This window comes from Lissotriton helveticus, chromosome 2_1 (assembly GCF_964261635.1).
Source record: "Lissotriton helveticus chromosome 2_1, aLisHel1.1, whole genome shotgun sequence".
Lineage (NCBI taxonomy): Eukaryota > Metazoa > Chordata > Amphibia > Caudata > Salamandridae > Lissotriton > Lissotriton helveticus.
In genome coordinates, this window is record NC_136059.1 from 707080797 (window position 1) to 707096583 (window position 15787).

A 15787-nucleotide genomic window follows, 5' to 3' on the forward strand; every position below is an offset into this window, starting at 1 on the left:
TTTAAAGCTGCCTGTACTGGTAACAGAATATTACACCGAGGCTCAATACTCTGTCTCCCAGCTAAGCTGAACTAGTAACAATGTCTGAACTGGACCTTTCGATGCCGCCGCCTGTAGGGTGCAGAGGTGCCGGTGTCCACATCCTGCTGCCCGAGACACCCACTGGGCACTCTGATGCCAGTGCTGGGCTGAACGGGATGGTGGAGATGGACTTCAGTGTGAATACGCCAATAGGTGCCTCTCTTTCTGTCTCGCCCAGAGTGGACAGGCTAGCAGGTGGGGATGCTCCAGCCGGCACGTGCACCCCACTCAGCCCATGCTCCCCAGCCCCCTTTATCATTGCCATGATCGTCTACAATCTCAATTCTAAACAAGTGATGGGCAGAGAAGCAAAATACGTAGCAACACGCCCTCCATTTCTGTGCTGTCAACAAGTGTGACATAACTGGATGAATACAGACGCCTGATCAGAAGCCCATGCGTTGGGGGTGTCATCTGGGCTCTGCAAGGCCAACACAAAATTCAGCATCGTATAACAACACCCAAAGAGGCAGCATTGCTGTTAATGTTCTGTACCCTAATTCACTGTCTCCAAATTCCTGCAGCGCTTACTCTGTTGCTGATCCTGCAGGCTCCATCTCTCCAGACTTCAGCAACAGAGCTTAAAGTTCCTAAAGGCTGCTGCAGCTGTGCAAACGTATAATACAGACCTGGGAAGCTCCCCCCGCTCTCTGGATCCTGTGTAGGATGACCAGATGCCTCCATCTTACCCAGTAACCAATCTGAAAAAAATAAGTGCAGGGACTCAAAGTTTTATCTTATTGCCACCACTGATGAATGTGGGATTGACATTGGATTCATTTACCACCACACAATCCCTTCCCCTTTATCTCACATTTTCAGGTTCTTTTCACCCCTGCTGTGGAGAAGTGTGGCTCACTGGTGTGGAGAAGTGTGGCTCACTGGTTAGAGGAGGCAGACCTGGAAGCAGAGGTCAGCCCGGGACCAGGGTTCAATTCCTGGCTCGGCGGGGTCTTGAGTCCTAAAATGTCCATGGACTCGACAATTCTCGCTCCGGTGCCTAATCGATTCATGGGTTCACACTCTGCGACTCTGGGCAATAGATTGCTTAATCTCCACAACGGCCCCTCGCGGCGGGATGCCTGGCTTTCACCTTGCGGATACCTTTCTGGGGTATCTCACAGGGGAATACCAGGACGGGTTCCCTAAGCAAGCGCTTAGAAACCAGTGGTGATTTGCGCTATACAAATCCATGTACATTTACATTTACATTTACATTCTTCCTTTTTCCCTCTTTTCCAGTCTCTCTCCCTCCTTCTTTACCCCTTTCCTGCCTTTCTCTCTCGTCCACTTCTGTCCCAGTCCGTACAAATGAGTGCTGGTGAGCACCACCTGCAACCACCAGCACAAATTAAGCACTGGAAATGGGAGTCCTGATTACAGTTTGGGCCTTGACTTTGGCTCTCCCAGCTTTGCTTCATTCTTACAAGTAAGCCCCCAGCAAACCTACTCTTGCAGCCCACCTCAAGCACTAGTAGAGATATTGCTGGAGTTCACTTACTTAGCGATAGTGTACCATGCCCTGAAGGGAGGAGGGCCAGACATTCAGTAACTAATAAGGAGGATGGGACTGAAGCAATTTGAGCTGGTGATTGCAGGTGGTGGCCAGCAGCACTTATTTTTAGGTTTTACCTGCACAGCGCTTGCAAAGTCTTTTATATTTTTGAAACATTTTTTAAAAGGGACTTATAACTCGCCCTTTACTAACCTCTACTTACCATTGATGGATTCCCTGCTTCGCTCTACTTTACTTGCTTCTCATTGGGGAGCACGTTGTCTGCTTTCACTTTCTGTTCTTCCTGCTCTGCTTCTGCCGTCCAAGCCATTGCGTGGAGCTTGGACCAAATACAGTTTCCGGACACTGGCCCCTGACTACTTGCCAGTGTCCTTCCAGCGGCTACTTCACTAGGAAGGTCGTCTTTTTGCACTTCCCATCAATCACCCCTTACAAGTGCTTCTGCAGGCCGTCTCTCTTCCATGCTGTGCTTGTTTAATAAACACTTGTTTGAAGTCTATTTCTCTTTTTCGAACTCTCCAATGCTTTGTATCCCACTGTGAGTCAGTAGATTATGCGGAAAAGAAGCCAATGGTGGCATTTTTCCACAGCTTTCTCCCCATCTCAAGTGCACGTCATTTCAGAACAGCAGGGAATGTGGTTAGCGACACGCCAAACATCTTCATTTCAGAGAATGTGCTGATACCGCCTTCTCTGAAAAGTTTTGTGTGCCACGTCCCAGGCTCTAACAGATCTCGGGTAAATGGAGAGAAAGTAGAGCAAGAAGTGGGAGAGTGAAGTGGTTGGCGATATCTGCTTAATCATATCTGATTAAGCAGCACGTTTCGTGATAGTGTATTTTGACATTGTAAAACAATGCAAGGGTGTCAGTGTCGAATAAAATTGCAGCAGAAGTGAAATCTGAGGAGCAAGGAGGGGTGTGTGAAAAGTTACCACAGGACATTGCATTGTCACCTCTAAACTACACACCCCATGATGCACCTCGCGGGTATGCGCATCTCTAAGAAGAGTAAGATGGTAGAAGATAGAGTAAGCAGGGGCTGAGAAACAGCGAGAAGTTCAGCTGTAGGACAAGGACAAACGAATTGACACTCTCCTATTCCCGACACGGACCCCGCTGCCAGTACATTTAATTGCACCCTTAACTGTGTTTATTGTGCACATGTCATGGGATTATCGCACGGTGTTTGGGTGATAGAGACGTCATTGTAAAGTGTAGAGTTAAAGTGAAGATATTGTTTATAGAGAGCAATCATGTGGTGACTGTTGTGGGCAGCAGTGGTGCAATTGTAAGGCCATTCGACACCCTTGACGTCACTTGGCAGTTTTTTGAGTATAGGTATGACCTCAATATATGGACTTCAGGCAGCACTTATGCCCTGCCATGGTATGACTGTAAAACAAGAACTTTGATAAAGAGCGCAGCCAGCATTTTGTTCAAGCTGTAATGCCTTTATGAAGTCTGCAGAATTCTATACAGTTGCCACAGAATAAAAGATATTCAGAGCACTTCTGCAGAAAGGGCACCGAATACACCAAAGAGGTTCAGTGCTAAGAGTGGAAGAGGCTTTTTAGGTTTCGCCGTGGCGTTGCAACTGCGTAGCAGTTGCTCCGCCCAGGGCGAAATCTCATAATCCTACATATGGGGCTTTGGTCCCGTATCTGTCTCCCATTGGCTAGCTCCATAAATGGAGGCTAGCCATTGGGAGACAGAGGCTGTCAATCACCGATTTCCCGTGAAAACGCGATTCGGGGCGTTTCTCGGTCTTTTTTTAAGTCCCGCCCCTTTGTCCTGGGCCGTGCTGTCATTGGCTGCCGGCCCGGGACACTCCCGTGACGTCATTCCCCGGGCCGCGCTGTGATTGGCTGTGCGGCCCGGGACCTGACTTGTTTAAAATGGTTGCTACTTTGTCACCAACAACGTGCGCTCCTTTTTCTGCAGGGGACCGCTAAGCATTTTTGACACCCAGCCCTATCATGAAATGATTAGATACCTTATATTGGAACAAGTGACTACAATATGCCAATATTGTCCAGGTATGATCGCCACTGTGTGCACAATGATTTCATGTTTTGGACACGTTTTAGTTCGAATAAAATGCTCAGAATTCGTAGAAAAATGTTCAAAAGTCGATTCTTCTTTTTGTTTTATTTTTTAAATGTTGATACCGACTTAATAGCTATGCAAACCAATGTGTACAATCTCTTAAGAACGTCAACATATATCTCCCTCCCTTTTCTCTCTCTCTATCTCTCCTTCCTTCTGTCTCGCTCTCTATCTGCGTCTCTATCTATCTCGCTGCCTCACTTTCTGGGACCGTTCTGCGTTTAGATACATATGTGTGTTTATATTTTTAATACCCACATACTCTTGTTATGGACGAGCAACTTATCAACTGCGTTGATTTCCTAAACAGTGGAGAGTCCGGCAGGTGGTTTTGCTGAGGAACTCCGTGTATGTGGTCCCCACGGGGAGAGAGAAATCAGCCATCCAAGAAATACTAGCCCTTCCTCGTGCATTTATTTCCACGGCTCATAGGAAAGCCGGCTTGCAAATATCAAACACTCTTTAGAAATAGCACTCCCTAGGACAAACAGGTGGAAATGGCTGTTTTCTCGCCGCATGGATTTTCTTGGAAATGGAGACTTTCGCCCGCGTCTGGACATATTCGCTGTAAAGTACAAACAACGTGTTCCCTATGGTGACTGCCTGCACGCCGCAGAGCTCTTTCTGCAGGCTTTTATTCAGTGATTTCTGCCAGAGTGCAGGCACAGACAGGCGCGCAGTGTAGGGGAGCGTAAATGTGTCTCAGAGGGACGGACACTCGTAAGCCCTAGCGATTCCAAGTAAAATATCAGGCTAAAATCATAATGTACAGGCAGTGTCATTATGAACGCGAAGAACAGGGGGAAATGGCAGATTTCACCTGGAGAAACAGTTTATATGACAGGGAACGGGTTTCACAACCACCCTTAGAGTTTCACTCGTGTGCAATGTTCCAAAACTTACACAGGTGAAACCTCTTGGTTCTGCAGCACTGTGGACCGGGGTTCATTTGAAAAAGAAAAAAAAGTCTTCCTTGCCACGTACCACCCTAGACATAACAATGAAGAAAGGGCAGACGGAAACCATGCCCTGTGTGGGAGGAGTTGCGCTTCAATGATTAAGTTGTTTACTGTGCAACATGGAAACTAGAGTTCTAATCCCGGCTTCCCACTTGAACACACTTAGTGATCCTGGCCAATTTACTGATTTTGCTCCCCAGCCTTCTCCTCAGCTCCAATACTTTGATATACCTGAATAATTAAGATTAACTTACACACATGCTGAGTTACAATAGCATGCTAATGCTATTTCTTAAGAATGGGTAGAACAGTTTACCGGTGGGTACATCACCCCGTCGTAGTGTCGCGATATTCTGTGCCACAGTTAAGGAAAACAAAGCAGGCCAGGCACGTGGCACTAGCAAATTAATTCAGGCAGGATAATGACAATTTCAAAGCTTTGGTGATTAGAGGGCGAGGAGGCGCAATGGCTGAGCGTCACATGACAGACCAAAGGGACAATTGGACGTGTGTCTGTGGGGAGAGTGTGTTGTTAAAAAGCTTTCTATTGCTGCATCTGAGAACTACACAGTTTTTTTGTTTTTGGAGCTGTGTGTATTGTAGAGGGCGTTTTCGATTGTGCCAGGGAAATAAGTTGCACAGTTTTGCAAGACCGATGTTTCAGAGATGCACGTGCAAGCGTAATATGATTTCAAGGATCCAAAAACGCTGTTCGTGCCTTTGAAACTTGCATTCCTGCCGCTATCTCAGCCTGATGTGTTGTTTTTATCCTATTTCACATGGAATGTCAGCCATCTTTGTTCTCCTGCCGTGCCTTTTGGGTGGTGTTTTTCAGTCTGGCCTGTCATGCTTGTCTTCTTCTCAGCAGATCTCCCAGCAGACATGTCTAGCACGTTGCTTGATTGCGGAAGGGGCACGTGCGCCTAATCCAGGCTTTATTTATTCTGGGATGTCGATTGTGGGCACGTGCAGAGTGAATCGCTCTCTTCCGGCTTTAGCAGCCACCATTGCTGTTTCACCACTGTCAACTTTAAAATATTCTATCCCAGGGCTATGAAATCTCATGCTTCTTTTTCACTTGACAGTATTCGCTCTTCACTGAAAGTAGCCACGTGCTTCTGAGAAATATAAGCAATAACAGAGATGCTGCTGGGAGCATTTTAGGTGGGCAGCAAACTGGGCACACTTTGGAAAACTTAATTCATGCATTTGTGTGTGTGTGGATGGATTTTCAGAAAGTAGACAATATAGGTGTTTTTTTAAGGAAACTGTATGACAGAGTCCACTATTGTATATCTTTTTTAATGTAGCAGTCAATCTTCAAATCTGTATGTGACTTTTCACTGCACTATTATGAGAACTGTTCAGTGCTTTTTATTATTATATTACAGATGTTCACGTTCTGGGAACATGGTGGATATTACCAGCTCAGTCTGTGACATTGTATGACAGATGACACTGGAAAATGTTGATATGTGTTTTTTATCATTTTCTTAAATATATAGATATAAGTTATGTCGTTGTGGGCATCTTCAGAGAGTTCCTACGTGTTTTAACATTGATGATTGACAGGAGGGAAACTGTTTAACTGTGCTCTTATGCTATGTTGGATCAGCAGTACATTGTGACGCTAAAGCACATTCAGGGTGTGGTGGGGTCAAGGGTGGACCTGATGTCTGTTGCAGCTTGGCAATGGCAGATTGCATGCATTATATTGGTTATATATGGAGAGAAAAACGTATGTTATAGGTTTCTCGTACAGAGGAACACATGCAAGGAAGCAGCCTGGTGCTACATAGCAGATAACGGTTCATCACATATTAATCATGATTCGTTACTATTTAAAAAGTAATATTTTCAGCAAATTCCCCAAAGATGATCCCATGTAGCTCAATGACTCTGATGGAAATGCCTGGGCTCCTTGTTTTTTAAAATATTTTTATAATGTGTATTGAAGGAGGTAAGTGGTAATGTCACCGTGCTGTAAAGCATGAATGGGCATAAGTGGAAAGAGCAAGAGAGCATGCTCCATCTCTATTCATCATATAAAATATGGTATCGTTCTGTTGCCACAGCAACCGCAACTATCGAATCACAGCTAGGAATCCTCTTCCTTTATAACCTGAGCCAATAGAAAACCAGCACGGTCTCAGAGCCCCGCCTCCTGAACAAAAACAACGGGAGGACATCTTAAGATTGGAAATCATTTCTTTAAATCGTAGAACTCATCCACCAACCAAGTGGTTTGCTAAAAGAGAGAACTGTTGAGCACAGAGCGAGAAGGTGGTGTGTGTGAGGACAGCACCTCACAAGCACCACCCTTGTGCCGGTGGCAACACGCACTGTATGTGATGTTGCGGCTGCGAAGAAAGCCATGGTTCTTTTACGGCGCAGAGCTAAATGAGACTACCGGAAGTGACATGTATGATATACTGTATGCCCCGGGTGGCACACATCAGTGGAAGTGCACAACTAGGAGTGCAGGAAGGGGCTACCGGAAGCTATTCTCTCGTGACAAAATGTACAGGCCGGGTGGCTTTTGTCAGCGGAAGTTTATTGACCGGCACCGGTGCTAGGGGGTCTTCCAGCTGGCCCAGGCCCGGGTGCCTGCTCGTGATAGAGGCAGGCAGAATTCATCCAATGAAGAGACAAAAGTCCGTTGGGAGACGAAAGGCGGGACTCATAGCAGGTACTTACTGTCCAGGGATACTCTGTCTGGAAGGAAGCAGGCGTCTTGTCCGTACCTTACACATTAACAATGGGAAGCCACGGGCTCCTTCTCCGGACTTAATTGCGACAGGCTCGACCTGGTCACTGACTGTAGGCAGTGGCGGCATGGAGTACTGTCCCTGCCACGGCTAGGTGTACTTATTAGGGCCAGAGAACAACCCGGTGAGAGTAGCAACGACAGTCCTTCTCCGGACCACATGAGGACGCAGTAGAACGTCACATGTGTGCTCTTTCAGAGTGAAAGCCAGTACAGCTTCTGGATTGCTGTTTTTTCAGAGCAGATTATTTCCATTAGAGTACCCATCAGCTGGCGATCCATCCACTTTTTAATCTGGCCGAGTACAATATACCAGGAATACCACCCTTAAACCAGGGAAAGCATTATGTTAGGGTAAGCATTATCATAAAATGCCACGTGGCTCGGAGTAAAGAGTCTTCTACATATTATCTGTCATCTTTTAAGCCCCGCGGGCGGCTATTCAATGAACCATATTCTCTCTGCATTGAAGATTTCACACACCTTTACAGCCCTGGTGTTCGCCGAAAGGCTGCGCAGCGCTGCGGGGCTCTGTGTGGGTGTGTGAGGCGGGGCTCGTAGTGTGTGGGGGGGCTCTGTGTGGGTGTGTGGGGGCTCAGTGTGGGTGTGTGGGGGGGGCTCTGTGTGGGTGTGTGGGGGGGCTCTGTGTGGGTGTGTGGGGGGGCTCTGTGTAGGTGTGTGGGGGGGCTCTGTGTGGGGGGCTCTGTGTGTGTGTGGGTGGGGCTCTGTGTGGGGGGGTTCTCTGTGGCATTTGTGTGTGTGGCATTTGCGAGAGATTAAGCTATTGCCATTGTAAATGACAATGTCATTTATTTATCTGCTTTCAAAACCAACACATAAATAAAAATGTTGTCATTTACAGTGCCAATAGCTCTAACTTTTGCAAAGGCGAAACCGTTGCATTGTAAATGCTTGTTTTGACTTGTCATCCACTATAGCAGGCCCACCAAATTACCTAATATTGCATTTTGCAATCACAGTCAAGGGAGGGGCAGTAGAAATCAATGATGTTTGATCTGAACATCAGTTTATGGACCCAACTTTCATCCCAATCATTAGGTCTCGCCTACGTGGCGCGCATGCGCTGCATAGGAGGGAACCTTTTGGAATCAATGAGCATTTTGTCAAAAAGCGTGCACGTTTTGCATTGCTTTCTATAGCAACGCATGCACGTTTGGTGTTTACCTTACGGGACTGAGCAGCAGCACCATGTGTTAGCAATTATCGTGCTCGCACCCGCAAGGTAAACGCTGCATGTCCCAGCTGTCGACCGCACTCCCCGCCACGCCTCCCACTTGTTTATTATTGTAGTTTTATAGTAGACCACTCCCTTTCCTGTATGCGGCGCTGGCCACCCGGACGCGCTTGTTTTCTGCTTGACCCAGCTTGCTTAGCCTTCCTCTTCCCTTTGTCCTGCTCGGTGTCCTCTCCCCCCCCCTTGCTTCATCACCCCCACCTCCCCCCTCTCCGCGCTCCCCTTTCCTCTGACCTGGCGCCGGGCTTCCGAAAATGGGTTATAGAGACGTTGACCTCCACTCAGCATCGATCATGGCCGTGCTGCATGAGAGGCATCGGGGCGCTGCGGGGAGACTGCAGAACATGACATGATGCAGTGATGTGCGGCCCGACCCTATGCAGCTCACAGCCGCGGCAGCCGGACACGCACACAACAGTCACACCTACACTTGCAGCCACATTTTACAGACTTGCACACAGCGCGGCCAGTCAGTGACATGCATACAACAGTCACACCTACACTTGCAGCAACATTATACAGACTTGCACACAGCGCGGCCAGTCAGTGGCACGCAAACACAACATTCACAGCATGACAGTTTTCTCAGAGTGGCTGATGTAACATGATTCCTCTATGCAGGCCTAACCGTTCACTAGACACTGTCTTACTAATGCCACTGCACATCATCTATCATTAACCGTCTGCCTGCACAGCGCCACCGTTGGATAGTTTTCTCTTGAAACTGGCGAACGCACGTATTCTTAAAGGAATTTCATTTTTCATGTTAATCATTCCATTTTTTAATACGTCTGTTGTAACCTGGTTCTGTTTAGCAATGGTGATGGACCAAAAGTTGCTTCATGAAAGTGGCACAGGGGTTCCAAGTTTTTTTGGTGGCAGCTCTCTAAGATGCTAAATATATCTGCCAGGTGACCCTGTTAGCAAATAAAAGTAGGTCAGTGATCTTGTGTAGCCCCCCAGGCACGCCACAGACTCTCCCCATTCCAGCCCCGCAGTATCCTCTCAGGCTAGCACGGCTCTGCATTTCGGCCCCATGGTATCCTCGCGCTGGCTCTGCCCGGCCCTCTCCTTATGGCACTGCCCGGCCCTGTTCTTATTTCAGTCCCTGGGTCTCCTCACGCTGGCCCTGCTCCTTATCCCAGTCCCGCTGCCTCCTCTTTACTTTCACAAAGAGTGTCCTTCCTTTTCTGTGTCGCACCCCCCCCTTTATTCTGATATACTACTACATTTCTGATCACTAGTCTTCACACATACTGCCCTGTACTCGTTTCACTTCAGCACTACCACCGATTCTTCGTTTTTTTTCTTCACATCTTCCTCTATTTACAACCATCCTCTTCACGAACACACCGACCAGCTGTTCCGCTGTTCTTACCCCATCTTCACCTCAGGGCTGAATTCCTTTTCTCTGTTCTCACCCCTGCCTCCTCTTCATCCTGGAACTGACTTCCTAAACACTTATAAGGTCCCAAAGGCGAGACCTATTGGATATGCCAATGCTTGTTTTCCTTAGATATTGGTTCAACACTGACACACATGGAGGGAAGAAAAAGACAGAAACAACTGCCAAGGGAGCAGCTGTTTCTTTTCATTTGAATGGATGAACAAGCAAGCAGAGTCTGTGCCCAGATGCCTTTCGGGAACACGCATTGGCAAAGCCATTATGTTTCAACAAAGCGTAAACTATTGGCTTGTCAATGTTTTTTTACATGTAATACAACAGTTGAGGTGATTAAAACATAGCTGAAAGTAAAAATAAAAAAGCGCTGGCTACGTCATAGTGCTTTTTTTCATTACTTAAATTAAGCCATGTTGATAAGCAGCTCAACTGCTGTGCAACATGTAAAAAAACACATTGACAAAGCCAATTGATTTTGCTGAGGTGAAACCAATTGCCTTTGTCAATGCTTATTAGGGACTGGGACAGAAGTGAACAAGAGAAAAAAGGCAGAAAAGGGGTAAAGGAGGAGAAAGAGAGACTGAAAAAGAGGGACAAAGGATGAAAGCAGGAGTGAAAAGAACCTGCAAAGGTAAGATAAATGAAAGCAGGAGTGAAAAGAACCTGCAAAGGTAATATAAAGGGGAAACAATTGTCTGGTAGTATCTGAATCAAATGTCAACACCGCATTCACAGTGCTGTTAAAAGATAAAACTTTGAGCCCCAGCACTTATTCTTGTTTTTAAAAATTAGGCACTGCTATAGACTATTTCCACCTGAAAGCCACATATTTTTGGTTTCTTTATACCTATGTAATGGTTAACAGTGAAAAGGTAACGGAAAATTTTGTGGCTAGCAAGTGTATGAAAGAACCTATGAATAATCCATAGTATCATCAGTTCTGTCTTAATACAACATTTTCTTTATGCAGTTTAAGTATACAGCAGGGTTTCTGAGTTACCATTCTCAAATCGTTAAGCGTGTACATCATATTGTTATAAGTCTAATGTGTTTTCTGTGTAGGCTTTGGACATTCCCATTATTCGTAGATTTTTTTTTCATCAATGATACATTATAATTTAGTTCACAAACCATGTTTTAAAATATTATTAAACGCACATTTAATGCACCTCTTTTGTTTGAATTTTATTCTGTATTGACCTTACAATTAGATTATTGGTTTGATTCTAAACAGTTAATTGTCTCTCTAAAAAATTTGCCAAAGTGATTATTTAATTTCTCTAATAGTGCAGGAGCTACTTCTAACATGGGACTTAACATTTGTTGCTGAGAGTATTCAGAAAAAAAGGTCACGGCCATAAAATACTTACATTTATTTTAAAATCATTATTCTTTTTATTGGTACGTTTATGATATTTTACACATAAAGGAAGCAAACATATAGTGACAGCACTCCGTTTTTGCATTTCTGTATCCTGCTCAAATTACTGCTAATGTCAAACATACATGGCAATAATCTTCTTGCATCACAAAATTTGTCCTGTTAGGACATACTTAAAATTTGATTTAACATAATTAACATCCAAAGACTTCCTCTAATATTCGGATTTCTTCAACCTACACCATCTGTAACTCATTATAATACCGTATCTATGTCACTGTGAATTCCTGCTCCTCAGCACATCATATTTCTTCTAGCTCTAACCTTTCATCATGTTTCCTTATGATTAGGAGAAGGCTGATCCCATCTTATTTCCTGTGACTTACCACAAATGCATATATTTTCAAATATAAATATTTTTATTATGTTAGTAAAGTGTATTCATCACAACGATCATATACGTATGTTTTCAAAAGCTGGATGATTAATGAAAAAGTACTTACTCTCAAATCATGTTCATAGTCAACACAGGTATAAAATAAGAGTGAAGTGTGATCTACACTCACTGAGTGATATTCATTTAAAGGGGCGAGGATATCATGTTATCCCTCACATTATATGATGATCACATTCCAAACAGAATGAGAAAATTATCTATATCAAATAATAAGTATTAAGTCAGATAGTTCTACAAAGAAATAGCAACATTTTTTAGCTGTTTACTTAAAGATTTGTTTGTCTGATTGCATCGATTAGAGCCTAGTGCTATTTTTGGAGGTACTATTATTAGTTCATGCCTGTGCTCCCCTTGTTATGTTATGTGTATTTGTAGAGCACACTCTCACCCGTGAGAGTATCCTGGCGCTGAGCAGGTATATTTCTCTAACTCAGCCTTGGACGCACAGGTTAATATAAGAGCCTTCTTCATGCGGCATTCAAGAAGAAAGTAGAAGGTTCTGATGCGAAATAGGTGGTCGTTCCATGCTTTAGGCGTGAAGTATGAGAACGCTCGCGCTCATGCTCTGGTACTGTGTTTACATGGAATGTTTGCGAGTCGGAGTCCTGTGGAGCGTAGGTGCCTGGGTGGTTGGTGGATCATGTGGTTGTTCTTAAAAGAGGTCGGGCCCTCATTGTGTAGTGTCTTGAATGTGCGTGTGAGAAGTTTGAAATTACAGTATTCATGTAAAGGCTCTTGCCTTTAAAAAAAAGTCCATCAGATTGGGTTGCTTCATTACTACGTGTTACTTTTCTACCTAAATGTAACCTTTAGATGTTAGTACATTGTTACACCGTTTACAAATCCTCTGTGACTCATGACGAACACCTCACTTTCTTTTACATTTTAAAAATGGACCAGCAGTTGTGAAACTTAAACCCTAAGGTGCTTTGGCATCAATGTGTCTTTATTATACAAACTAGTGTTTAAGAAAATAATTCTTATTGTGATAGTGGTAAGAAGTAAGGTACATTAGAGCAGGGCAAAATCCAAGATCTGAAAAAAAGCACAGCAGGTGCATTAAAATGTTTCTTACCTGAAAGTTACCAAAACAGCTCCCTCCAGGAAGGGTCACGTAACATACAAATGGGGGATCTGGCGACGGTACAGACTCATAAACCACAGTGCCTTCACTTGGAAAAACAGACCGCTGCTTCTCCTTGTTCTCCCAGAATTCTTGAAGTATTGACACAACATTCACTGTCAAAGGCAAATTTAGAGAGACTCGTCATTAATCACAGTGTACTTGTTGGGATCACTAAATGCATGATAAATAACAGAGCAAATGTAATCAAAATAGTTATTACATTCCTACCACTTCACACTTGCCTCACCAACACTCTTTCAAATGGAAAACAGACACCGGGGTGCTGGGCAATGGAAGTTCAGGACCCCATACCATGGAATACTACGAACCCTTATTAGGAGAACTAAATGACATGTGCTGCTGTCGACGTTTAATTCAGGCCGGTTTATATAGCCACCTGATTTATGACACTGCACCAAGAACAGCAAAAAAGGAATGGCCTATTGGAGAGCATTCTTGCTTTTATTCATTACTTTAAACCCATGTTTTGATTATTTCCCTCTCAAGTAGCTGAAAGAGTATGAAGGTACTTTTTAAAATGTGAAAATCTAAAAAAATAAAATAAAAATAAAAGGAATAATTGAGCCTTAAGGTCCTCTATTTCTTGCAGATGTCTTCATACAGAGAAATACAATAAAATATGTGATGGGAGAATTGCTTGAATTCTTCTCAGTCACTAGTAATAAAGCATTGTGCTTTCGTGTCCATCCTTTCTTTGCCCTCCATGCCACTCAAGACAGACCGATACTAGTCAAATGCACATTAGTATTGGAAGAGTCCATTCTGAACTTCCAGGCAATATCCCACTCAGAAGGAGACTAGTTTCAGCCTACTTGAGCTTCGACAGTGAGGTGTAGCTTGAGCCCAGTGGTAGAGTAAGCACAGGGCCCACATCAGAGTATAGTCATCTTTGTTTGGCCTCGCCTAGATAAAATAAAAGGTGGCACTGGCATTACGTCTTTCCCTTTTTGACAAGTGTTGCATAGAGGACATTACATTGCAAATTATCTAATCAGTGATACCACATTACAGAATATAACATTTACTACACCAATTAGAAGAGATTTTACAGTAGTGATCCGGCTGAACAGGACAGCACCAGTACTAATCTACTGACTGCACAATCGAAAGAAAAAGAAATATAGTCTAACATCCAATGTGTACAGTAAGAAACACATTTAAGAGGGACATCTAGCCTTTCTGTTTTATGATGGGAAGAGCTATATAGATTTCAGTATGGGGTCTGTAAAGAATTGAAGCCGAATGTACTAAGAGACAGGTCACAAAAAGTGGTTGCCAACTGCTCACCGAACTTTTTCAACCTGTCTCTGATTGTGATGTACCGTATGCACCAATATATCGCGTCACAAAATCTGCAGTCGCAGAATGACCTGCCTAATGAATATTAATTAGGCGCATCACTATTTGCTATTTTTTTTTTTTAATGCCCATGTTCCTTAAAAGGACTGGTTCTGTTTAAAACATTTTAAATATGTTTCCCCTTTAGGAAAACTTCAAAACAAGCAGGACTGGTCCCCTGGACCACTGCTTATTGTTCCCATGGTAAACCAACAGGATTCACAAAGGAAAGATGACCAAAGAGGAATACCGCCCCTGTGCAAATCAGTTACCAGTGACAGCCTATTGACACATACTCTTTGATTGCAACTCATAATTAGGAGATATGCCCCTTTCATGCCCCTTGTAATTGCAATTTGGAATGGATCTCAAAACCCATTTTGTGTTTCAGAAAGCTTTTTCTGACTTGCAAAATGGATTTAGTACAAAGAAATTTGGACAGCATCACAGCCAAATTTGATAAGGAATATAATGACATCATGTCATCACATGCACTGGTCCTTCAACATTAAATTCAGCTTTAAGACCCGATCACTGAAAATCTTGAAAGAATTGATAATATACCTATCTTTAAATCCGTACTTGTGTAATTATCCCAGGACAATGTTGTGTTTTCCTATTTTGCCTGACTTCACTCAAATGGAATACATCAATATAATATAACCAAAGGAGAATATCTCTATCTATCAATATCAATCTATATCCATCTCTCTCTCACTCTATATATATATCTATCTATAGATGGATAGATAGATAGGTAGGTAGATAGATAGAAAGATAGATATGAAATAAGTAGGATTATTTCTATTTCTCCTCCACAGTGGCAGTCACCACTGTGTAGTAACTGTTTGTTCAGTTTCTATGGGGAGAGAGTTTTATGTTTTGCTAAAAACGTTAGCGTAGTTTGACAAATCTTCGCAAAACTTTCCAAAACAAAAAGTTCATCCACTTCTGCTTCTTCCTGGAAAGTTTCGGAGTGAACCCTAAAGTGGGAACGGGAAAAAAAGGGTGGCGGGGACCCATACACATTTTTCCCATAGAAATGTTGGGAAGAGATAAAGAAAAAATGACTAACAGAGCTACACTAATTTGGGTAGAAAGCTAAAGGTTTACTCAGAATGCATGCTTGTTGTGATTAGGTGTATATCTAATTAGCTGTTTTTGAGAACTTATGCTTCAAAATATACTGATATCTGGACAGTTGATCCTGTGAGAGTACCATGGTGCTCCAGCAGTTCCATGAATTAAAAAAAAAAGAGCGATCTGATTGGTCAAAGGGGTCTTTTTTTTTTTTGTACACATCGGCCCATTCAGTACTACAGGACTAAGCAATCTGATTGAGCGGATACATCATGAAATGAAATGTTGCGGCATTCA

The 15787-nt window shown here is 43.7% G+C and overlaps 1 protein-coding gene across 1 annotated transcript in view; it reads right to left on the minus strand.

The window, feature by feature from the left end:
• The window catches only part of LIX1 (limb and CNS expressed 1), an 888093-nt gene that overhangs the window by 561014 nt on the left and 311292 nt on the right, over nt 1-15787 (minus strand). The window contains exon 2 of the mRNA XM_078677347.1: nt 13001-13164. Coding sequence (XP_078533473.1) covers nt 13001-13164 — 164 coding nt within the window. The remainder of the gene's footprint in view (nt 1-13000; nt 13165-15787) is intronic.